The 26,696-nt window shown below is 40.4% G+C and overlaps 1 protein-coding gene across 1 annotated transcript in view; it reads right to left on the bottom strand.

Moving 5' to 3' along the window:
* The window catches only part of STARD9 (StAR related lipid transfer domain containing 9), a 121,112-nt gene that overhangs the window by 43,382 nt on the left and 51,034 nt on the right, over positions 1-26,696 (bottom strand). Inside the window, exons 4-14 of the mRNA XM_049825920.1 lie at positions 21,930-22,046; positions 19,770-19,802; positions 19,619-19,680; positions 18,885-18,997; positions 9,199-9,268; positions 5,996-6,068; positions 5,017-5,084; positions 3,985-4,082; positions 3,568-3,768; positions 3,061-3,158; positions 747-824 (exon numbers count right to left, since the gene is read on the bottom strand). Of these exons, the coding sequence (XP_049681877.1) occupies positions 747-824; positions 3,061-3,158; positions 3,568-3,768; positions 3,985-4,082; positions 5,017-5,084; positions 5,996-6,068; positions 9,199-9,268; positions 18,885-18,997; positions 19,619-19,680; positions 19,770-19,802; positions 21,930-22,046 (1,011 nt within the window). The remainder of the gene's footprint in view (positions 1-746; positions 825-3,060; positions 3,159-3,567; positions 3,769-3,984; positions 4,083-5,016; positions 5,085-5,995; positions 6,069-9,198; positions 9,269-18,884; positions 18,998-19,618; positions 19,681-19,769; positions 19,803-21,929; positions 22,047-26,696) is intronic.

A 26,696-nucleotide genomic window follows, 5' to 3' on the forward strand; every position in this document is an offset into this window, starting at 1 on the left:
TGAAATCAGGAGAAGGAAAGATAAAATACACAGACATTTGATGCTGCCTTCTAGCATCTAGCCTACACCTCTCTATCTAGCGTATGCAAGTTATTTCAAACTGGTGAAAGACTGTTAACAGAGAAATACTTCTGTGTAAATAAATCCTGTAGTTCCAGTCTCTCCCAGCAAAACATGCTCTCCATGGCATGGAAAACCAAGATGCTATTATTATTCCAAAGGAGAAAACCACAAAGAGTGTCAGCTGTATTGTGAGGGCTCACAGATGTTCACAACCTCTTTTGGGGGACAGAATGTGCAGGCAGGATGAAACCTCCAAAATACTGTTGAGCTATACCAGTTTACGTTTTGGGGATAGAGGATTGTAACAAGTCTTGCAGGGAAATTACATCAGTGATTATTATTTTGTACTGTCTTGGTGCTGCCATATCCCTACAAATAAAATTTTTCTATTTCATTATATTTTTGGACAACAAAACTATCCAACTCCATGAAAGACAGGCAAGGAAATCCTTTCTAATCATTATACAACTGCTTATACTTCAGGATTATGAATTTAATGCCAGAAAAAGTAGAAATGACAGAAATGCAATTAGCCTTATAATCATTGTGAAATCACTCAGAGAACAGTTTAATTTCCCTCCAGTTACAATAAACATGGAACAATAAACAGCTAAGATGAAAGTAAGCTACCGTAGATACCCAAAGCACCATTAGAGCTCCAGCTGGGAAGAGTTCCTACGTACCAGTTCAAAGCTCATCAGCATAGTTTTCAACCTATCAATTTCTTCTCGCAGTTCTCTGATCAGTTTTACATTTGCATCCTGAAACATTGAGACACAGATGTTGGAAAAATCATTCTTTAAAAACTTCTAGCTAAAGAAATCAATTCAGAGCTGTTCCAAGAGCCAGGAGGAAAGGAGCACAGGCACACTCACAGCAGTATTCTTTGCTCCACTCTGCCAGGCCCCTGGGATGTACTGCCTAGGGGCAGGTGGTTCCCATCTTTGATAGGTTCTCTTTTCCCATAAACTTTGTTCCATCTCTTTTCTGAACACAGACCTACCATAGTATTTGTTCCTATCATGACAATAGCTGGATACATCACTACTTTTACAGATTTACCTTCAAAATAGTCCAATCAGGTCAGAAAAATGCTCTTATTTCTGTCATGCAGAGAAGAAAATCAGGCTAGAGGACACTAAGTCAGAATGTCACCAACCATGGTATTAAAAGCCCTTGCAGCTGATACACAAAGCATTTCCAACCTGCTTGTGTGGACGCATTTATCTCACTTTCAGAGTAAGCACCACTGCACAGGCAGTTTCTGGAAACCAGCTTTTTGTAGACAGTTCAGGGAAACTCTTGAGTCAAGGGTCAACGTTTTCTGGGCTGCCAGTGACACTTTGGCTCAGGTCAATTTGCAGTGAGGGGAAGAAGGCAGCTAGCTGAAGGGATGGAGTTAAGGATCTAGCACGGGCTGTGCAAGAGAGTGATGGGCACACAAGTTGGGAGACTGAGAGTCTGTATGTAACAAGAGGCTAACCCAGGAGGACTGTGTTTACTTGCCTGTGACCTGTCACAGAGCTGAAAAATGCTGCTGCCAAAACCAAACACACTATTGCTGCTACTAGTGATGTCTAAAAACTAGTTATAGGTACTGGTAATACGGACGTAAATTAAATTTGGGAAACCTTGGATTACAAGGGTTTCCTTCTGCCCAAGATTTAAGAGAGTATCATTAGGAAAGCAAATAAATTAAGTACATCTCTACAATTCTACCCTTTTATCCACAGATAAAATCTTGATATACCCAGGCCAAATCACAAAAGAACACTACTAAAGTTATAAAGTCAACTGCTTAAAGATTAGGAAATGCTGGAATCAAGACTTTTTCTGAAACCTAAATTCAGTCCCCTTCAATGGATACACTGTGATTCAGTCCTTTAGTTACATGATCACTGTAGGATAGCAGCCTCATGCAGAATGCCAGGGGAAGAATGCTCAGTTAAAGAGCAGCAACTCAAGAGTTCTATATTTCTAGAATATGTGATCATAGATCTTGATTATTACATGCTATTTGAATTTTTCTATGAAGAAAGACAGAATTATGCATTTCCCCATGGATATTTCTATGCTGGTTCTCATCACTGTAGCATCTAAAACCTCCACAACTGCTAATCAGTCTGTTTTAACAGCACGTCTTTGATTGAGAGAGTTTACGTTTTTCCCATTTGATAAATATGGGCTGGGGGTAAGGGTGGAAAATGAGGAACAAGCACACATTGAAAGTTTGCTTTAAGCATCTGGACTAGCATTGAACAAGAATGATGTAGCAGGGGCAGCAACAGAGTTGCAGAGTTGGCAGTCCTCCAAGGCAGCACCAGAGTCTCCCCTTAATACCCTGCCACCTTTTAACTTGTGCAGCCTATGAAGGACCCCTGCACAATCAAACAGATGAATCTGCCATACGGTCAGAGTTCATACCTGGAACAGGCGTATTTTGTGCAATGTATGAAGCTGGGGTTCTATGGCAAAAATTGTTCCCATGTATTTAAAGGTTTCATAATTTTGTGTACTGAAAAGAAGACAAATTGAGACTACCTAGACTACCTTAGGCCTGGCATATTAACTTCTGAATTCTTGATTTTGCAGCCTTAGCAGAGTTCATTTAACATGCCAAAAGGAAGGGTTGCAAGGGTTATGCACTTACAGTAACAGGTTAAATAGTAACATATAATCCTAACAGATCTTTAACTCTGCCAATATTTAGGATAAAGACATAGGGTAAACATACATGTCATAAAAGTTCAAAGAGAAGGAGGATTGAAACTCAATGGACAGAGATGAAGAATGTAAAATAGGTGTGAAATTCTAAATGGTTTAAGCTGCAGGGGATCAAGGAAATTATTTCTGTAATATCCAGGCTCCTATTTAGCTCTCATTAACATGGGAAAAAGAGGTATGAATTTTATTCAAAGAGCTGATATACTGAATAAACCTTAAATAATACATGCAACAAAATGGAACAAGAATAAAAAGCAGAACTAAAGGCCTCACCTCATTCACTCTGGGCTTGTTAATAATATTTTTGGCATTTGAAGCATATCTCAAAGTACTCATGGTCTCATTGTAGCTGGAGCTGGCAGGAGAGATAGCTACAGACAGAAAACAAATAGAAAAGAAACACTATTTTAAACAGTAATCAGTTTAACCCATCAGTTTTCAAAAGGTGGATTTTTTTAGCCTTGCTTCTTTAAAAACCAAAATCAACAATATCCTTAGGGATATTTCATCAAGCTCACAGAGAATGTCTTCTCAAGATTGTATTCATAACCGAATAAACCACTTTAAATCAAAGCTATGATCTTGGAAAGACTCTTAAGCTTAACTTCATGCACAATCAGCATGCCTTTCAATTTTCTTGAGCATCCTATGAAGTATTTCTGAAAATCTTTACAAGGACAGATTCTAAGTGATATAGCTGTCTTCTCACTGCAGTAGAGATGTATTTTTAAGGGGGTAATGTAGTGCAAAATGTTAACAATGAATAGAAACCAAACTTACTAGCAATCATAATGGTCTTGGAGTTGCCCCCCAGACTGTCCTTCAGAAGCCAGGTGAGGATGGAGTCACGGTACGGGATATAAGCTGGTCGCCTGGTCCCACTGATGCTGCCTGTGGAAGGACTGTCCGCATGACTGCTCTCCCCTTCACTAGTTATGGTGTTTATGCTCTGGCAGCTGCTGAACATCTGTGAATTTTGTGCTGAAGGAGAAATACCACAGAGCTCAGGAAAGGGTTTATCTTTTTCTGTCATGGATATTTAATTTTCTTAGCTATCATTACAATTTATGAAGATGCCACATAGCTGTTCTGTTCAGTTTTTTGTTGTAAATATAGATAAACATAAGACACAGCACATGGTAAGTGAGTCCTATGTTTTTATCACTACCCTTCAATATAAAGAACTATTGTGCTCACCTAAAGTGGAGATGACAATTCCAAGTGTAACTAACGACTTGTTAATATTGGCACCTTCGGTAATTCGATCTTTACAGTAACTGGGATCAGCTCTTTCACTGTAACACAAAAGCATGGAAAAGACATTGCAAACCAAACAAAAATGCTTAATTATTAACATACAATAAATATGAAAACATTATATATTTTCCTGACATAAAAGAAAACAGAAGTTGCAAACTGCAATTAAAAAACCATATGCTTTGAAACAACCATGAGCAAAGGCCATTGGTGCAAACTACCGTTAAAGACCCATCAAAACATAAACTCAAGCCTGAACTGCGCAACCCAGTCATAGTGGTTCTGAATTAAAAAAAAACAAACCTAAACATACATTTCACAACAAGGGTAGACAGGCTCAGTGCAAAAGTCTGTATATCCCCTCAACACTACTTTCTCTGCTCAGACATGCATGGTGATTTATGTTCTTGAGAAAGAAAAATGTCCTCTTCTCCAACTGTTCTATACATCTTCAGCACAACTTCCATCTTTCTGTTCTCTGTCATATCCAGCATAACCACATGTTCCTCACTGAAATGCATAGTTAAGATCAGAGACTTAGGAACTTTTGGAACATGAACAACATAAGCAGTGAGATACGACTATTTTCTTCCACCCATGCTAGGCAGCCGTTAAGAATACATTCCTTTTTTTCTCTTTCTTTTTAAGCTCAGATTTGGTAATTCCAACAATAGCTACTGGAAAAGCCACTTAATAAGAATACAGGGTTGAATGGAATTACCTTAAATGTATGCAACAGAACAGTATTGGATCTGAGGACCCAGGAATTCCCTTCCCCAGTGAAATCCAATACCCAATACAGAAGAACAGATGACAGAGACAATATTAGCTCAGTATTCCTTGTTATCGTATAAAAAAGTCAGGCTTATTGTTAGTTTAATGAAGTTTGAAAATACTAAATTTCATCTTTTAAGGCAGTACTACCAGCATCTTTAGAGAAAATTACCTTTTTGCCCCTCAGTATATTATTACCTGCCTGCAAGGTCCACTAAATTGATCTTGCTTGCAATTTCAGAAGGGAGATTGTTTTCTAATATAGCCTGAAGAGAAAAATATAAATAAGGAAGATTATTCCTCTTAATTGATGAAAATAAAATAGATGTGCTCTCTTATTGAAACTGAGTTGTACATATGACTGTCTCACTGCCTTTCTTTGTGACTTTGACCCACTGACTATGTTCAAACCATTAACTCAACAGCTTTCTCACCCATCAGAGAAACTACCCTCTTATGCCTACTTCCTCTTGAAAAAAAACCTTTACTGCCTAGTGACTGTGAAAGGCTTCCTTGTAGATCTTGCAGAGTTATTTTCCACTAACGTATTCCAAAGGTCTTTTGTGAAACTACTGAAAAATACCCCCAAATGTTCTGTGATTACAGGATGTTAGAAGTGTGAGATAGAAAAGGTCTATTGGATCACTAAACAACTTTCCTGCCAGGGAAGGATATAATTCCTCCAGAGAAAGGGTGCATTGTCTCTGGGAGAGTACTGGGTGCCAAATGCTAAAGAGATGAGCACATCTGAAAAGCTGGACAGATACAAAATTTTGGTAAGTGTTAAACTAATGTTATACTTCGATTAAGGATCCTAAACAAGTGTAACAAAACGTAACTTCAAACATATTCACACACAATTTTCACAGCATCCTAGAAAGGGTATTGCATTTCAAAGGGCTGATGAAGACTTTAAACATTTCTTTTTACAGTGAGTGTTTGGCATCACTTCTGACTATAAGATTGCATAAAGGAACAAGAACACACTCAATAAACACTCAACACGTCAGGCAGTGTAGGAACCGTAACACATCTGCAGTGTGATTCAAAGGAAATAAGTAACAGCTTCCACCAAGAGTATTACAAACAGCACAAAACAGTGACAAGTAAACAATGCACAACACATTGAACAATGCTTCTTGAGAGTGAAAAGGAAGCTGGATTATTTTTAGCTAACCTGAGTATAGTGGATGGTGAAGATAGCATGGGATCTGCTGCTGGCATTGTGAATATGTGTAGCTGCTGTGATTCTAGAAAGAAGAACAAACCATTCAATTACAAAGGCTTATTTCCCTGTATTCAGGGAAAGCAAAAAAAACCCAACCAAATACAGCAGATAAATGAAGATGAAGGAATATGAAACTTGGAGAATACGGTAGGCTGTGTTCTTGGATCTGATCACAGTGTGTTTGGCAGAGGACCTGGAAGGGTGGAAACCAAGGATCAGTTAGAGGTGTTCTTGTCCACCAGCAGCACTCTGAAGAAATATCTTAAAGCAGCCTTACAGCACAGGTATCAGTTGTTGCATAAGGGTAGAACACAGCAGAGAACTACAACCAGCAACAGCATCGTAGAGCTCATCCCCAACACCACTGAATGTACTGGCCCGAGTACATTTTCTCTATATGGTCCCCATTTTTATTTCTTGGCACTTCAAAGGGTCCACTTCTGGGGCTCCCTTCTGTCACAGTGCTGACACAGTAGTTTTACGCTGTTAGAGGATTCCAATGAGATTAGCCAATCTACCCATATGAATACTAAATGAATACTGTAATTCACTAGCGTAGCACTTTCTTGGCTTTACCACATGCACAGACTAGTCATCCAGCTCTAGCCCTCTGACCCACTGCACTCGGGCTAGCAGGTGCCAGGCACAGGAAGACAAGGAGCAGCGGCACTCTCCCACTGTCTCTGTTACATAAACTTTTGGAAATTCTACTTTCTATGTTGTTGTTCCGATTAGACAAACCCAAAGAAAGCAGAGTTTTGCCTAGGGCAGAAGCCAGGTCACAGGTCTCTTCCTTTGTCACTCTTGTAGCTTGCCTTGAATATTGGCTACATGCGCAGCCTTTACCATCAGTTTTGCCAAGCTTACCCTCAACAACATCAGGCAATTTTAGCAGTGGAGACGACGACTGTGGAACCACGTTTTTGTTATGAGCCCAGCTGTCAGAGTACTGCAGAGACCAGTTGCACTAGAGAGCCGCAGCTGTGCGGACGACGCCGAGCGCCTGCCGCAGGAGGGCAAAGCCAGGACTCTCCTCTCTATTGCTCACTGCGTCCTACACCTCCATAGCCAAGTCAGCGGGCACCAAAAGCTACAGGCAGTCTAGTCCATCATGGTTATAAGTGAGCCTAAGCTGAGGAAGCAGGAGAACGTGAACTAGTCTCCAGACGTTGGAGGAGGAAGACAAACAGATAGGTAAGGGGCAGAAGACAGCAAACAGCTCTACAGTAGGCAGAGAATATAAAGGAACAGCACTTAAGTTAATAAAGCAAAAGAGAAATAGAAAGTGCCCCAGGATTTGGAGGAGGAAGTGTTAGTACTTGCTTCTCACCTCCAACAATACACAGGGTAACTGGAGGGCAAGTTCACATCTCAACTACTCACAACCCGTGTGAGCATTTTTATGGGAGAACGTATGTGTTAGTTTTTCATATATTCTATTTCACTGTGGCACGTGGTGTACATTTTAATATTTTTAGCTGTTGTAATAACATTATCTAGATTCGTTGGTTACACAGCACAAGAGCTATGCTTTTGGAAATTTGTATTTCCTGCATTTCAAAAATTTTATTCTTAAGCATTTGAGACTGAGTCTTGCAAAGCATTAAGATAAAAAAATAATAGCACTGAGAGTTACAACAAAAACAATGATTGCATGCTGAAAATCATCTTTGTTTATTTTATAATGGACAGGTGCAACCAGAGCAGGGCTGGAGATGGCTTGATAAAAAAACTGATAGAAAAAAAATGCCTCCAGTAAACTCTGCTTGTCATTAGTACAGCAGCTGCCCTCTCCCCCATGAAAGGCACCACCCGTGTTCAAGAGGAGCTTCCTCTCTTATCTTTCCTGTATAGTCAGACCTGGAACCATCATGCCCCATCTGCTCCTCTCCTGCCTTCAGCTGTATGGGGCAACTGCAACCTGTTCCCCACCTTTATCCCTAAAATCCTGCTGATGACCATTTGACATAACTTCCCAGACTGCAGATGTTTTAAATTAGTTTGTTTGCATTTATAATGTGCTAATAAATGCTCTGCAGAATATTTCATAAAAATAAAGACTATAGGTAAACAGGAGTTTCCTGTATATTCCAAATAAATTTTTTAAACAGTTACTCAGAAAAAGAAGTTGCTTAGTTTCATGCAAGTGACAAAATTTAAAACTTCAGCATCACAAGAACTTACACACAAAGTAATGAACCTCTGATTTAGTTTTCTCTACATCTTCTACTTCCTTAGCAATGAGACAACTGTAGGATTACACTAGTAGACAGACTGGAATTTTGTTGTTATTCTGAAAAATTCTCCTCTTACCATAGAGTTGCATCTATTGATCACTACAAGCAGAAGCATCAAAACTTAATCCTGCTGTATATTCTATGTTTATGTGATAATGCAGCTTAGTTTTTATTTACTTCCCAGCATCACTGATATTCTAAAATCTCAACCTCTCCTATGATAAGACTTAATACCAATTTTGGAACTGTGATTTGTATGTGGAGGATCCTTTCAAATATAACTCTTTTCTATCACTGTAATGGCAGTTGCATTGGTATGCAAGGCTCCCTGTCAAAAAAGTAAAAAAGTGTCTTGACTACTGAGAGCCAAAATCATTGGCTTCACTAGTGTGCCAATTCCCACAGTTCTCTCATAGCAAACGTGCATGATTTGGACTAAGAACTTTAAACAATACTTATAAAAATTAAAGCAAGTAATTATAAAACAAATATTTTTAGAAATTAAATAAAAATACACTATCTTTTCAGCAGTTTTAAATCACTAAGTTACACTAACAAGTGAGTTGAAAGCTATACAGTCTAAAGTGTCATGAGCAAGTGGAGGAGAAAAATGGAAGTCTGTTTACAGCAAAACGTTTCCCTGGCATGCATTTTTTTATCCCAGATGGTTGAATTTTGTGGATAAGTCAGCATGGGATCAGTTTTGAAGAAACAACTTCACGAGTGCTTGTAGCTCTTGCTGTGGATAATATGAGGATAGGTAACATCTTATGTGTACGTCATGTACAGGATCAGCAAATCTGATATCCTGTCACAACAAAGCATTGGCAACACTGTCAGTAAAATAAACATCAATGAAATCAACACATGGTGAAAAAAGTGTTAAAGATGGAGCTGGTTTGTTTTATAAAATACCTTTTAGCTATTCCTTCTTCTAGAAGTTCTACAACTTGCTTGTAGTCTGTAACTAAATGTTGAGTCAATCCTGCCAAAGATTTAAAAAGAGTTAAACACATATTTTTCTCAGGAAGTTTCAGTCAGTCTACCCAACAATTTACCCAACATCAGAAGCATAAGGATGTTCTGCTGCGATGCCAGTGTGTTCTACAAGTGGTCTCTCAACTACAGTAACTATTTTATTTTTTAAAAAATAAAATAAAAAATTGCAGCCCATCCTTCAGATGCAGTGACATCAGTTTAAAAAATGCCTTGTACCTTCAGAGTACAGACCTTTTTCAAATTTGTCTGCAGAACAACGGTATTTAAAAAACAGTATAACTGAAACTCCGTAAGAAATTTTCAGCTATGTCACTGCTACTAATGGGGTACAGATCCTGTAAAGAAGCTTTTTGCCATTGCTTCTGGATAATGGCTCTGTTCATGCAACTAACAGAATTAGGAACCAACCCCTGCGAATATTTATCATTTACTGAACAAGGCTTCAGCCTGCAACACTGTCTTCATGCTCTTTTCTCCCTAGAGGGTACCCAAATAATGATATGAAACGTCTGGCCTTTTCATATCTTCTGCTTTCAGGTTTTGGGTTTTTTTAATCTGATTTTATTTTTAAGGGGGAAAAAGCCCACTGAAAACAAATAAAAGAAATACTGCATTGCAGAGCCTGCTGTGTCGGAGTGGTGGTTGTGACTAACAGGCCCCCAGTGGAGGGCAGTGTACTGCTGTGCTGTAGTGGACCTGCCAGCACCTTGCAAAATGCAAATTCCAGCAGACACACAAAATCAACTTCAACAGGCTTGTATTTCACATAAATCCAGTTTAATATGCCTCATCTGCATTTTGTGGTGATGATTAGTTATCAGTTGTACTGCAGTGACTCTTAAAAAAAACACCTCAATTGAGAAGCAAGTCTTCGTCATACAGTATCTAGTAAAACACTCCATTGCAGAATGTTTTATCTCACGGCTGGAATCCAGGGCTACTTCACACACACACACACACACTTATTTAGGTTTGGTTTGTTTTATTGCAGGCCACGAAAGTGTGGATGAAGGCAGAGTACTGAAAAATGTGATTATTTGGATCAAGTAATTTATCTACTATTAGAATGTAAGTCAAGATGAATATAAAATTCAACAAGGCTGAAGTAAGTTCCTTCAGACATTGTTAGAGAGAGACTATACTTACATCATAACAGCTTGCTTAATTTCAAATGAAAGCAAAATCTAAGCCAAAGATGGGAATTTGTTTTAGTCCTTTAACAACTGATACACATAAAGAAAAAAAAAAAAAGATTTTTGGATCACCCACACTTTTAAAAACCCCCTAACTGTAATGTGCATGCATGCGCACTTGCACACACACAAAATAGAGGCTGATTTTCAAACAAAAGCATTTCTTCCGCTCTCTAGTGTCCCTTTACAATACATTAATTCCAGAAGTCATCACATTTTCCATTTGAGAAAGGGGCCCATTATTTTTCCAACAGCACTGGGATCTTCAAAGATTAGAATATGGAAAAGATCATATATTGTTTTCCCAGACCCTTTTTCAGGGTCTTATGTAACTGAATAAAAATCCAGTTATAAAATAGAGGCATGGAAGAAAGTCTTACCTACCTACATTTGCATTACTACTAGAATAGTGATTCTAGCACAGAGTTCAAAACATTTAGTTTTTCAATAAGGTAAATGAAATATTGTAAATGTCGTTTGAAAAGAAAAGACAAAGTGTTCTGTTGGCTGCTACAAAAAGAAAGGTCATTTTCAAGTCCCATAGAAAGATCAAAAAAACTTGCTCATCTAGAAATCTGCCTTGGAGTAAGAAAGGATCTCCCTCAGAAATCTCTCAGGGTAACAAAATAGATTGCATCATTTCCTGATTTAAGAGAGGCCGATTCCTTAACAGTGCAACCATCTGTGAGGGAGAAGTTTGAAACAATTCCAACCCAAAGCACTGAAACACTTTTAGCATTTTAAAGGCTACAATCTCACAGCCTTTACATGGAAAAATGATGGGCTGGAAACTATTCAAAATACCTAGTGTTCAGAGCTAGGACTTCCTGACTGGACTTGCAAATGGAAAATGCATTGTCCAGAGCACCTAAGCATCCTTAAAGGGGTTAAGTTTTCCAATTTTCCTCTCTGTCTGTTCTTCATCCACTGCTAACTGTACTCTGGATATCAACACCAACCATACAACTGACAAACTACTGGTACACCAGGGAGCCTCTGATCAAAATCAGCAGACCTTAAAATTGCTGATAGCTTGCAGGAAGTATGATGCAAATACAGATGCTAGTCCTTAACATACAGGATCTGTGGGAAACAATGGGAAATTTGTGGGCTTTGCCGATGTTCACCGTTTTTACTTCTCCCATACAGAAAATTGCCCAGAAGGAGAATACAAAACAAGCTTCCCTTCTAGTAAGCTTGCTGATAATTCTGATCTCAGCCATCCAGCTATCAGAAACAATATTGTTGCATTCTGATCCGGCACAGAGAGACACTACGTATAAAACTGCCAAAGACTACTTCAGCACCCAGCAGGCACTCCTTACAGAGATCAGCAATTCTTGATTGCAACAACATGTTACTGCAGGTGAGAAGGGCATTTTGTACCAGTGTTAAGAACCGCTTCATTTTCTTGAATTTGATGTTATTAAAATGAAGCTGACTGTACTCCTCACCTGCATTCAAAAGACCTCTGGACTTTCTCACTACTGCTTATTTTTGATGTGAGCTAATGAGTGCAGTTCCAAAAGGAGCTATGTAATCACACCTTCTTTATTAGTCCCTCTCCCTAAAAGACAGCAGGGTTGTCTCAAGTAAAGCAAACTGCTACAGTTCTTAATTGCGTAAACTGTACATAAACATATTTATTTATTAATATATATTTATATACACACATAACTAAATAAAGAACTATATCATCTGACTGTTGCCCTAAGCCACTGACTCATCAGCATGAAATCACTTCTGTTCACGTGGTCTCACAACAGCATCTAATTACACCCTATGATGCCTTCAGCAGAGAAATTACTTCATTTTTCATGCACATGATCAGTTTTTCTAAAAATGCAAATCACATTTATCATGAAAGTTAAATTTTTCTTACAGGCATAATAAAATGATATCTGGAGGCTGTCATCAGAAACAGAGGGAGAGAACCTTCTAAAATAAAGTATTCACACTGAATTTACAAATATGGCCAAAGCTGGCAAATAATATTTTACGTTAATCTTTTTCCACTATCCTTTCCTGTTATTTTCAAAACCTAATCAACTGGGAACTTTTATGGGATATTTCAGAACTCTAGCATAGAATTGTTCCATTCAATTTTTAGTTGTGTCTAAGTATAAAATCCTTATAAAAAAGGGGTAAAATTAAGTTTAAAAAAAAAAAAAAAGAAACCACTAACCAAAAAAAGCAGAACTGGAAAAGAAGTGACAGATTTGGCCTGGAAGGTTCTAGATGAAGACAAAATAGTGACAAAAGGCAAGCCAGCCCATTGGCAGAAGCTATAACTTCATTTTCTTTTAAAACAAGGAAACTCCATTATATGCAGCCAAGGAATCACTGGAGATATAAGGCCTGAGAAAAGGGATGGAAATTGCCAAGGAAGGAAGCAGTTTAAAGGCCTTTTCTTGTGTGGTGAATGAGCAGCTGCTAAAAGAAAATAATTAGTATCTGTACTCCACTAACAATTAAGTTCTTCGATAACAAGCAGGTAGAAAGAAAATCTTGGAAAGACCTCAATAAAGGCCAAATGTCTATGAATCTGCTTTTCAAAGAATGGTAAGTTTGCCATACTAATGAGACCATCAATTCATCTATTTTCCAACTCTCTTTAAACAGGATGCTGATGTGCTGGGAAAGCACAGCTGAAGTAAGCATAATGCCAGATAGTCCCTTGTGTATAGGACCACGCAAGTTCCACACTTTCCAAGTGTTTATTTCAAATTTTGAGAGGAGGAATTGGTAACAACCATTGGTTGTTAGATGTGCTATGATGGATCCTGCAGGTGCTGAGCGAATGAGAGCTGGGAATTCCAGGCTCCATTCAGTCACACAGTCAAGTCACCCCATCTATTATCACACCTTGCCTTAATCTCTATAGTGAGGATAACAATCTGACATGTAATGCTGTGATAAAGACAAAGAGAGAGAGAAAAGTGAACCAGAGATAACAAAAGGAATTCACAAAACAAACAGAGAGAACTCCATTTAAAAGCCAGAATAAATCAGTATTTGATCTGATGTGACAGGACCAATAAAATTCTGTGATATGCGTTTTGCGTACTAAATGCTTACTCCCTAGGTGTTACTACCCACTTGGTGGCCAGCCAAGCAGTTGCAGAGTCAGTGATACCAGAGGCAACTTTGGAATTCTGCCCACTAGATAAAAGGCGCACTGAAAAGAAAATATATGCCTTTACTTTCTAAGCAAACTCATTAATTTTGGAACTTGCATCAGTTTGGAAAAGGCTCTTCCTTCAGTTCTCCACTGTAAAGCTACTCTGTATGATTTTGCACTAGTGCACTGATTTTGAGAGTGTCCAGGGTTCAGCTAGGATAGAGTTCATTTTCACAAAAAGCTGGGAGGGGACACAGCTAGGATAGCTGACCCGAAGTAGACAAGGGGATATTTGATAGTCCTTTTTGGAGCCTAACGTGGGTCTCACAGGGTTGAGATAATGACAGATCTGACCAGAGCATGTCGAAACAAAATTGTTATATGCATTTCTTATATTAGTTAAATAGTCACTGGTCACAATGTTGGTTCATTTGTTCACATGGTGGTGTTATGTAAATCCTTATATGCACTATGTATTCCCTGTGGTGATGTTTATCACTTTTGGGAGAGGGATCAGGACTACCATTTTGCTGTAATGGGTAACGTCGTCTTATGATGTATCACTGGTCGTGAGGTTAAGCTGGTGTTTGTATGCAGCATTGTTGCCATGACCACACCTTGGGTGCCTTCGATCGAAATTTATTAGTAACTGCACCCAATCTATGGGGAAGAGGCGGGGCGATACTTTCTCCTGCTCTTTCACCTCCCCCTTCTCCTTCAAGCTAATTACAACAGCTTTTGAGAATTTTGAATAAGCTTGGGATGTTGAAGCCAGCATGCTCTTATTGCTATATCTTCTGAATATGTCTCAGGTCTTGTTTAGGGTTACACAAAAATTTTTTAAGAATACTATCCAGAAATCTGCCCCAAGGCTTGACAGTCATGGGTGGCATGGCATGTGGGAGAAAATGGGCAGGTATCTAGAGAACTTCTCACCTCCAATGCTTTGGAACTTCACTCCCAAACATTTACAAGACCCTGACGAAGTGCTATAATATTTGAAAGGAAAACACTGTGGCTATTCCAAAAAGGCACAACTTACTGCGCTGTGCTGGGCCCTGGCCAGTATCTACCAAACACTGCTTGATATTAAGCAGCACCCTCAGGGGAAAGGGAGGGAAAACAGACCAACAGGCACTGCGACTATTCCAGCCCTCGTGACAAGCACTGCAGCTACCCCAGCCCTGGCGACAGGCACTGCAGCTGAACCAGAGAACCAAGCCGTGCTGGTATCAGTTGCCCCTACACAGAAGAAGAAAGACAAAAAAAAAATCAGTTTGCTTAACGAGAAATGAAGGTAAACCAGGGTCATCATGAGGACAGGACGAAGAGGCAGAACCAGAGATAATCGTCTGATCCCAGTCCCTGAGTGAGCTGTGAGATGTGTGAAAGGATTTCAGCTGCTATCCAGACGAGCACATTGTTACCTGGCTGCTCCGATGCTGGGATAACAGGGCCAGTAGTTTGGAATTAAGGGGGTAGGAGACAAGCAGCTGGGATCCCTGTCTAGGGAAGGGGGCATTGACGAGGTGACTGGAAGAAAGACACAAGCCCTCAGCTTCTGGAGGTGACTTCTGTCAGACATGAAGGAAATGTACCCCTTCAAGGAAGAAGTTACATGTCACCAAGGCAAGTGGACTACCATAGAGAGAGGTATCCAATACCTGAGGGAATTAGCCATGCTGGAGATTATTTATAACGATATGGATAACGAGCAGTTACCCACAGAACCAGATGAAGTCCAATGCACACAACCCATGTGGTGGAAGTTTCTACAAAGCGCACCACCATCATATGCCAACTCCTTGGCAGTAATGACCTGGAAAGAAGGTGAGGGACAAACAGTGGATGAAATGGCTGGCCAACTCCAGCAATATGAAGGAAGTCTCTCTTCCTCCTTACAGGCCTGCATCTTGGCTGTGGAGAAACTGCCCTGGGAGTTGCAGCAATTTGGAGAGGATATGCCCTACTCCCCAACTGTACAGGCCCATATTGCAGCTATTAGGAGTAAGTGTTCCTCTGCTCAAGAGAGAAGATACAGAAGGTACACACAATGGGGTTAACCTGTGGTTTTACCTGCATGACCATGAGAGGACATGAGGAAGTGGGATGGAAAACCTGCCTCAATCCGTCACGGGTACGTGAGTTGCAAGGAAAAACAATCACAAAAGGGGATTCTTCCTGGAAAAATCCTGCTCCAGTTTCCAGTGGGCAGTTCCCCAGACAGAGTGGAATGGCTGATCTCACTTCTGATCCTCTTGAAGGGATTTCTGATTCATGTTTACAAAAAGCGAGTAACAAATACTATGACCAGGATTAGAGGGGCCCTGCCTCCAGCCAGGTGGAAGAAGGGGACAACCGGGTTTATTGGACTATGTGGATTCGATGGGTTGGCACATCAGACCCACAGGAGTATAAGGCTTTAGTGGACACCGGTACACAGTGTACCCTGGTGCCATCAAGCTATAATGGGGCAGAACCCATCTGTATTTTTGGAGTGACAGGGTGATCCCAGCAGCTAACTGTATTGGAAGCTGAAGTGAGTCTAACTGGGAATGAGCAGCTGCTGTAAGGAGTCCTATATCTCAAGTCGCAGAAACTGCTGAAGGAGAAGGTGAATCGAGCCAGTTTGTGGAAACGAAAGCCATCCAGCTAGCTTTAGACATTGCTGATAGAGGAAAATGGCCAGTGCTCTATCTCTATACTGATTCATGGATGGTGACAAATGCCCTGGGGGGGGTAACTGCAGCAATGGGAGCAGAGCAACTGGCAGCGCAAAGGCAAACCCACTTGGGCTGCCCCACTGTGGCAAGATATTGCTGCCTGGCTAGAGAAGCTGGTTGTAAAAGTACATCACTTAGATGCCCATGTACCTGAGTCAGGTCACTGAAGAACATCAAAACAAGCAGCAGGTGGATCAGGCTGCTAAGATTGAAGTAGCTCAGGTGGATTTAGACTTGCAACATAAGGGTGAATTATCTATGGCTTGGTGGGCCCATGACACCTCAGGCCATCAAGGGACAGATGCAACATATAGATGGGCTTGTGATCGAGGGGTGGACTTGACCATGGACACTATTGCACAACTTATACATGCATGTGAAACGTGCTGCAATTAAGCAAGCCAAGCGGTTAAAGTCCCTGTGGTATCGAGGGCGATGGCTGAAATATAAACATAAGGAGGTCTGTCAAATTGACTATATCACGCTCCCACCAACCCGCCAAGGCAAGCACTTGAACTTTTACATACTGTAGAAGAGGATAAAGTCCCTGTAGTGCACATAAAAAATATGTTAGGGAAGACAGTCTGGGTTACTCCTGCCTCAGGCAAAGGTAAACCCATTTGTGGGATTGCTTTTGCTCAAGGACCTGGGTGCACCTGGTGAGTGATGCAGAAGGATGGGGAATTTTGATGTGTACCTCAAGGGGATTTGATTTTGGGTGAGAATAGCCAGGGTATTAAATTGTATAATGTCAATCACTAAATAATCCTGCCACTGTGTGTCATCACTGCTGCAGTTGCTATATGCCATATCAATGATATTACAGTAAGAATCACCCAAATCAATGAAGGATGGACTTTGATGAAACCAAGCAAAGTGCAGTGGTGATGGAACTTGAACTGGCTTCAGCAATTGGCACCCAGCAACTTCCTCAAGATCATCTTCAACCTGCAGACCGTGGACATGGGCTGCACCAAATACACCAGTCACGAGCTCTGGATGCAGCACGCAAAAATCCAACATCACACACCACACACTCCATCTCTCCTGCCCTGAAAGACTGTTAGGACAGATGGAGCCCTAAAGTCATGGATTAAATGAACTCAATGGACACATTAGAGGGATGGCCCACAGACTAAGGAAATGATAGCTCTGTGTGTGTGTATACGTGTGTGTATATATATATATAACTATCTATCAAAGACAGGAAAGTGGTGGTGATTAACTGGAAAGTGTAGGATCTGGGAATGATGTAGATGGTATAGAATAAGGGGTGGATAATGTCCTGCATTTGACTAGGACAGGGTTAATTTTCACAAGAAGCTAGGAGGGGACACAGCCAGGATAGCTGACCCTAACTAGCCAAGGAGATATTCGAAACCATATGATGTCCTGCTCAGTATATATACTGGGGGAGCTGGCAGGGGGCTGGGAGGAGGGATCGTGGCTTGGGAACAGGCTGAGCATCGGGTTCTGGTGGTGAGCAATTGCATTGTGCATCACTCGATTTATATATATTCTTTTATTAGCAATTTCTTCTCCCCTCATGTTGTCCTGTTAAACTGTCCTTATCTCAACCCATGATTTTTTTTACCTTTGTCTTCTGATTCTCCTCCCCATCCCAGTGGGGATGGGGATGGGGGGTAGTGAGTGAGTGGCTGTGTGGTGCTTAGCTGACAGCTGGGCTTAAATGATGACAGATACACATGCCTTTTGTCAGTTTTTGGTCAGATAAATGGCAATATAGCAGGCAAACTTTACATCGGGAGCTAATCAATTTACAAAGTACCAATGGCCAAACTCCAATTTAAAGCTGTGTAAGACCTTAAAGTGAAGGCACCAATGAAAAGTGAAAATGAACTGGAAGTACAAAAACTGAAATGGAAAAAATACCTGTGGGGTTTTTTTAGTCTGCTGTGTCACCTGATTTGAAAGCTATGATTCACTAGAAAACATAAAGCCATCTGAAGGACTGCTGTTCCAAGTGTGAATTAAAAAGTGTATGATGTTTTTAATCATATAACGCACCTACATTACCCATCCTGTGTTTTTTTCCGTTTAATGAAGGAAAATGAAGCTTGTTGGGTTCTCACTCAGGTAATACAGATTTTAATTGCTTCACATGGCCTGGCCTGCAACATCAAACAGTTGAGTTTATCTACTTTTTTATTATTATTATTATTTTATATATATACTGCTGCCAAGGACCGAAACAGGTATGGAGGGACCTTAGGCTGATCTGGAGAACCCATTTAGAGCTGATGTTGGTGGATTTCTTGATTAAAATTTCTTTAAAACAAAAGAAAGTAAAACTCTATGGCTCACACACAACCTATGCCTGGAAAGGCAAACAGAAAAGTGCAGGATATTCACCCAGTGGAATAACAGAGACAAAGCTTTCAGTGTATGATACATGTTCATATTAACAAGCAAAATATTTGAGGAAAGTAACTCTTGAAGAGTAGAAGCAACTAGGATCACGCAAGGAACATACACAAAGATACACACAAGATCTGATGCACATTTACTTGAAATTCTGATGCTAGTTGTGACGCCCACGCTCACCTTGTACATATGGTCCTGTTTCAGGGTGTTCTCGGACTCGAAGTGTGTAAGGTTTCTTTCGGTCTGATTGTTTTAACAAATCTCGGACACGCTCATTATAGATTTCAAGAAAACTGAAAAGAAAAAAAAGAATGTTAAATATACACAATTAAAAAAAAAAAAAGAGAAAGCATATATTTAGACAATGTAGCTACCTGAATCTTACATAGATCTTTCATAATAAATTTAATCAATTCATTACTTCCATTATCTCTGTTACTGCCCCTTCCCATGCAGTGCACGTAGAAAGAACTCATAGTAGCAAATTTCTAAGAAGCAAGAGGCATTCAGTATTTTATTTGAAAAGTCATAAAATATGCTTTTTTAACACCAGGGATTTCAAATCCCCAGTTTTCCAAACATAATGCTTCATTAGATCGATGGGAACAATTAATAAGAATGGAACATAGGATTATGGCTCAAATTTAAGAGTTAAACAAACAGGAAGTAAATTTTTAATGCACTCCTATTTCAGCTGTCTATACAAAAGTGAACAGACAGCATCCCAAGAACTATAGTGAGAAGGAAAACTAAAATCAACACTTTCTCATTCTTCCTCTGTGTTCTCTCCCTTGTTGCAAAATGATATCATCTGAGAAAACAGAAACAAAATAAACTAGTCTTTACTTTGTTTGATTACAGGAACATGTTGCTGAAAGCATTCATAGCATTGCCCAAACCAGTGACACACTTACCTGACCTTTACTCTGCAAGATGCTGTCTGGTCTGAGTAATCATCCTTCCTTGAAAAGAGGCCCTGCACAAACCAGAAGTTTATGCAAATTTTAAATCCATCAAGAAAATCTAACTACTTGAACAAATGCAAGTGAAATAAAAAATAAGTACCTCACATATACGAGGTGTCAGCCCAATGGATGCCTTCAAATAATAAACAGAAAAAAAATTTAAACAATATACTTGCTATTACTCTTGCAAAACTTATTTTTAAATAAAGGCCAAGTTATAAGAAAAGGACAGAATCATAGTGCAGTATTAAAATAATAACTGTATGGTGGATTACAACACAAACTGCCCTGGAGTGTAGTTCAGAACAGCATGGCAATGCTCTACTACTCTAGCTGAAGCATCAGCACGTGAAACACTGCAGGGACTCATGTGCTGTGTAATGTCAGCTGTCTTAGCTTCAGTGCAAATGCTACTTATAGCAAAAGTCATTTTAGAGCAACTTATACAGCATCAATGAGAAGTTAGAGGCTTGAGTTAAATCAAAGAACTGTCTGATGTAAAGACACTGGACATGCCTATGTCAGAGGTGTTGCAGTCTAGATGAAGCCAGGCCAACACTGAAACTAGCTTGACTAGTAATGAATATTTTGGTTTTTCATTACTCTACTTTTATTTCTTCATGCTATGGCACTACAGAACAGGCTTGGAACAGCTTTATGTTCTAGATTTGTAAATCTGGTCTCTCAGACAGAACACGATATGGGCTGCTAGCAGTACCCAAACTAGCTGATTTAGACTTTGCCCAAATGGTCTACACAGCACTGACGTAATGGTGTGTTTTTGCGCGATGAACTGTTCCTATGACATGATTGCTCGCACTTCAGTGATTGCAGTGCCAACACACCCCGAGAAAGACTCTAAGGCTTTGGTGGAATCTGCTTGCTGAATAGCATGAAAGGCTTTTAGAAGGCAGACTTGAAATGGTGTTGGGGGAAGAAAGTCAAGTTCATCAGGTGGACCACTGTGGACAACAGTTCAGTTTATACCAAACACTTGTTTCCACCTAGTTTTGAACACTGTTTCACAGTGAATACATGTCATTAAAGATAAGATCAAAGCAGGATTCCACAGAGAAAGAAATCACTTTATAAGCCAGAAATCTCTTAGAAACACTACACCTGGACATTTCCTTGGAAATGAGGATAATTTCAAGATGTGGCCATTCTGAACTACTAAGATATTTTCAAAATAACGTAATACAAATATCCTAGTTTGTCACCTATTAACCCCAATTTTAACAATTCTTCAGGCTTTCATGGAGTTAAGCTTGATTTTGCATCAAATGAATGGAGAATCAGGTAATGATTTAACAACATTCAATTGCTGATGTCTCTGGGGAAAATAAACTTTTAAAAATCCAAACTCTTGTCAAAAGCACAAACCATGCCAAAATAGTCGTCTTCTTGTCTTTGGGGTTTGAACAATTTTTACCCTTATTTCACCTTAAAAATTGAATCCCATGGGTGTAGGAAATAATGGCCCATGCGCACAAACTGTTAAATATTTTTTTTCTTTTTTAGGGGTATGTTTCACTAACAGCCAAGAATATTTATGGATAGAGATCAAATTGCCTTGTGTTGCAGCAGAACACAGGAAATCGTCAACTGACCCCATCGATCTGAGTACCAAGATTAAAATACACTTTAAGTGGTTCCTGGTAGACAAGAATCTTAAAATGTAACTGCAGACACTATTCAAATACATTTCAAAACTGGAAGTAAAGCAAATATTAGTTTCCACAGGCCAAAGGATAACTTCTGCAACAGGTAAATGTCTGAAGTAGATACTAAAGCCTGTTACAAAAGTATTCCTGTGCATTGTATCCAGGTTTTTTGTGAAAGTAATTTGTTTTTTTGTGAAAGTAATTTAATTTCAGTAGCTCAGACTGCCAAAAAATTCCATGAGAATGAATACTTTGTATTATCTTGAGCTATACATTTCTAAAAACGAGAACCATTCAGCGATATAGTTGGGGTTTTTTGGTCCTCTAACATAGCGATAACATTCATACATAGTAAGATGAAGGTTATCTAAAATAAATATTTAAACTACACCATATTTTCTAGTACTTTTAGCTGATGCTACATTATTTATCTAAAGGTAAATGCTTGACTCTCATTTGATATATATAAATACCAAATAAAATATGTACAAGCATTCTGCTGAACAAGCGCCATAATCATAGTTTAAAAATAAAGCGATGTTTCTGCTGGACATCCCACCCTCAACCCTAAGAGTAAAACAAATGGTGTAACTCACAGGTGTTCCCATCATTGTGTAAGTTTTTCCTGAACCTGTCTGTCCATATGCAAAGAGGCAGATGTTGTATCCTCTAAATGCACCTGACAACACAGAAGTGCCAAGGTCCTGGAACACCTGAAAAGACCAAAAGAAACAAAACAGTCCATGAATAATATGCCTCCCTATAAACGCTCTGCATTACTTGTGGATCTTGCAGCTTTAATAACTCCCTGCGAACAAGGATCTTCATAGTATTTGTCTTTCTAATTCATCAGACACAGTGTTAAGTGCCCAGCATTCACTTGTTAGATCTTCCTCCAGATGGTGATATGCCAAGCATAGTGCTGACGCCAAGCAGTAGTGTTTAATTGTGCTTCCCTGCCTGCTATCTCTTATTTTATACTTAGACTGTATGAATTCTTGAGGATCTCCCCCACCCCAAGTTTTTACTGTCCTCAGCATAAATCTGACGGAAAGGCATGATCAAGGCTCTTTGACACAATGACATTAATAGGAGCATTAGGCATCAGAATTACAGGTCAAAAGCAAAGCAAAGTCTAACACATAGCCTGCAAGCAGACCTCACCCAAGCAATACTTAGATCTGACCTGTCTGGTCAGTAAGCCACACCACCAAAGGCTAAATGCTTTATTTTCTGTTCACGCCACACACAGAGTGATGAGCCACCTTCTGCTCATCGTAATGCAGAGCCAAGTACTGTTACCACCACATCAGTGTCAGCCTCTAGGGGCTTCCAAAGCTTGCGCTAGTCCCACTGTGGCTGCAAAAGTTGGACCATCACAGCCAGACTACCCATGAACAAGATCGGAACAGTCATTCCTTCTGCTTTTCCTGCTCCTTTTTTGGAGACACAGCTGCCCCACATTGTGATCATGTTCTCAGCACATAAAAGCCTTGCCATAGACCAGCTGAAAGGACACCTGGTAAGGTTTGCTAGGAAGTACATGATGGATCAAAAGGTTCCAGTAGGCAGGCTGCCAACCCCTTAGCACAGCCCTGGCTTTTCAAAAGAAATGTTACAAGTATTAATGGTTTTGCCGTTCACATAGAAAACTAGCTAGTAGAGAGAGAGATGCATATGATTTCAGTGTTTCACTGCTGTGAAACCTCCTCCAGTATGAGGTCATTTGCTTCTCCAATGGATAGATAAATGCAATAAAACTGATATAAAAATCAATAGTAAAATATATTTCATAGCTAGCACCACTTTACCAAACTGCCCAGAAAAGAGATTAAAAATCCTAAGACTTTCATTTTCAGATCATATTTCAACTGAGACAAGATGCTAACTTCTGGCTGAAGAATCAGTAACATTCCCATTCGGCAGAATTTGGCTACCCTTGCCCATATTTCTAAGGGTATGTGGCATATCACAGCATCTGCTTCATTAGGATTATCAGATCAAGGAGCTTTTCCATTCAAAGAGTAACAGAGAAAGTCATAAACAAAACACATGGACACAAATGTAATAGACAAGGATAACAAAGATAGTGACAAACTCTCCAGTCACTACTGGACAGACCATTAAGGAACTGAAGCATAACTTTGGAGAGGGCTAACCTGGACTTCATAACCAACAAGACGGGCAAAATAGGAGGAACAGGACGATTCGGCATGTTTTAGGGGGGCCTGCAGGGCTATGCAAAACTTATTAAGGAATGCTTAAAGTGAGGGGGTCAGGAAGAAGAAGGGGGTATAAAAGGGGCTGGTCCCATGTAAGCAGCAGCAGATCAGTATGCTTGCCTGACTGAGCCCTGTGCCTGATGACCACAGTCTGTCCTATTTTCTTATTAAATCCTTTCTTGATGATCTTTCCATGTAACCACGCTCTCTACCCCATGTGTGAGTGCTGTAAGGACTAGATGCCAGCAGCTGGAGCGAATTTGGGGCCAGCAATGGAGTCAGAAGACCCCAGGTGATAGGGCCATCACATCAGTGGGGCCAGCAAACAAAGCCAGTGAGAGTCTCGGTGTTGGTAGCTGGCATGGCCATGGACCTAAGGAGCACGGGAGCATGAAGTAGGAGTCTAAATGCCAGCCATTAGAGCAGGACTATGTGTCACAGGGACTACGTCCCAGCTACTAGGGGAACTGGAGCAGTGTGAGCATCGCTGTCAGCAGCTGGAAAGGGGACCGTGGGTCCCAGGGCCTGTGTTGCAGGTGCCGGCTACTGCAGTGGCTTAGGTGAAGCAAATGAGGGTCTCGGCATCAGCACCTGGAGCAGGGAAGCACCGCTCACAGGGCCTGTGTGCAAGCTACTGGCATGGAGGGTGGGGGGCAGAGAGGGGGCTAGAGTGATAACATGCATCAGCATGGGGGTGTGTAATTTGCTAGCAAACTTCAAACTGGACAAGCTGGTGAGCAGGAGGTCCAGGGTCCAGGCAGGAATATTACATGGGAGTAGAGCCTATGCTGATAGTCAAGGGATTCAGGGCAGGGGTGCTTGTGAGCATACGCATATTTGCTAGTGAGCAGCAAGCTGGGCCGTCACACAAGTAGAAGACCTGTAGAGCAGTTAAGAGGGCTCAGGGTCCAGGCAAGGTTATTCGACAGGCAGAAGGCCCGTGCTGGCATTTGAGAGATCTGCTCTCCAGCCCCGGAGAGCAAGGGGGGGTTGTTTTCACTATCAAACTTCAACCCCGATCAGTTGGATAGGAAGAAGGGGACGTGGCTGTCTATGCTTATGTTTCATGTGTGTGCTGGCAGTGTTACACGTGGGTGTTGTTGAAGGCAGTGACTTCTAGGGCCATCTGTGTAGGCAGTTGTAGCGGTGTCCTGCGTCCTCTATCCTTGTCAGTGTTTGTGGTTTTGGCATACACACTGAGACTAGCTATTGGTTGAACTTGCAAAGGGGAGAGCAGCTGCCCTGTCCATTAGGGTGGGATGGAGAGATCTCCAGGTGTCCAGGCACAGAGGGCTGGCCTCCAGGGACTGGGCAAGAGGAATCCCCAGGTCCTGGAGTCCACAGGAGGCAGTGGCCTTCTACATGCCTTCACTGTATCACGTTTATTATCGGGAACAACTTATCTAAGGTCTTGAATAATTAGATAAAAGCCAAAAGTCCAGAATATACACTGAGAGCTAGTAGTTCATTTGCTGCACATCTGGCTAGCAATTCCTCACCAAGCACAATATGCCATAAAAAGGTCAACGTTTATGGATAGGGAGGAGAAAGAAAGTAATAGTATTAGCAAAACAAATCAATGGCGCATAGTTGATGAACGAGTGAACAAATAACTGACATATTAGCATGATGGTTAAAAGTCGTGCTGAAGAGGCCAATCTACCACTTCCACCTAATAAATAAACACTGCCCAAATTAAAAAAAAAAATATTATCACAATACTTTTACAAATATCAGTATATACAGAGACATGGATACACATTATTTGCCATCACAAAGGTTTAGAATCTGTATAAAGAAGCCAGAAGTGCACAAAAAGAGAAGGGGCTTTAAGAAATTAATAGTAGAGAAGAAAGTTACTGAGAAGCACTTGGAAATGTCAATTTTAAAGTGACACCATGGAACAAAAGTGCATAGTTTAAGAGAAGACGAGAAGAGGGAAGTTTACACCCAGGGATTTTAATAGCCTGAGTGTTAGCATCAAAGAGGGCTAGGCAAAAAATTGAAAGACAGCTAAGCAAGCTATACATTCAAAGCACCAGGCAAAAGAAAGATGAAAAAACCAGAGCAACAATTACAAAGCAGTTTCTGAACACTGTAGACAAGGAGGAAGAGTTGTTTGATATGGTAAGGGGAAAAGGAAGTTTGTTTCTTCCAGTGGCAGAATGGGTTTACCACTAGAAACCTCTCTCAGAGCCATTACAAAAGTGGTGCTTCTGTTACCCACTTCAGATACAAATGTTCCTGATTCCACAACCAGAACTGAGAGAAAATTGATCCTTATAGATCAAGTACATACTGGAAATTATAAAATAAGATCATAGGCAGCACTATGTCTATGAGCCTTGCTTTCTGAGTTGTGGGAAAATGTAACTGCAGGGATTAGGCTGGGGGTTGGGTTTTCTTGGAGGTTGCTTGTAGCAGTGTTTCAACATCTGTTTTTACTTATATCCCTTCATCTATGGGAGCCCCACTTAAAAGTAATAATTGAATAAATGTATAAAACTGTGCAATTAGCCCTGTTGCTTTTATTTTTCTCAGTGGGATTCAGTGGGTCTGACTGCAACGGGATTTCTTACATGAAGAAGGCCTGCAGAAGTTGGCCCTGTATTTGTTTTAGAGTTCATTTTTATGACATTTCCGAGTCTTCCATTGCTCCCGATTTACTGTTTTTGTTTTAGTAACCTGATTGCATTTGGCCACATGTAGACAGTATGCAATGTATCCCTATCCTGTCCCAGCATAGTTCCTGCTTCTGAACTGAGAGTTGCTATTTGTTCCAGTGATTCAGCGATAGTCATGTCAAACTTCTAACTAAAGAGACTGCCACAGGTAACAGCCAGAGCTGAACAGCACACTATATTTGACCATAAGCACATTGCTGTTTTAGAGCATGGTGATAAACATAGAGGAAGCTACATGCTAAACACAATGATTGTGAAGTTTCTCCTTTCAGTAATACTGACGCACTCCCTCTAGTCTCAGTGAAGAAAGAGGTCAGCCCCATATTTACAACGTCACTATAACAGATTATTCTGTTTTAATTCAATAAAGATATTTAGGAAAGCATCTGAGCATTAACAGCAGCAATGCAAATCACTGTAACCGATGCTTGGCAGGTATCGTCAATCAATGCAGAAA

Source organism: Accipiter gentilis, chromosome 22 (assembly GCF_929443795.1).
Source record: "Accipiter gentilis chromosome 22, bAccGen1.1, whole genome shotgun sequence".
NCBI classification, from domain to species: domain Eukaryota; kingdom Metazoa; phylum Chordata; class Aves; order Accipitriformes; family Accipitridae; genus Astur; species Astur gentilis.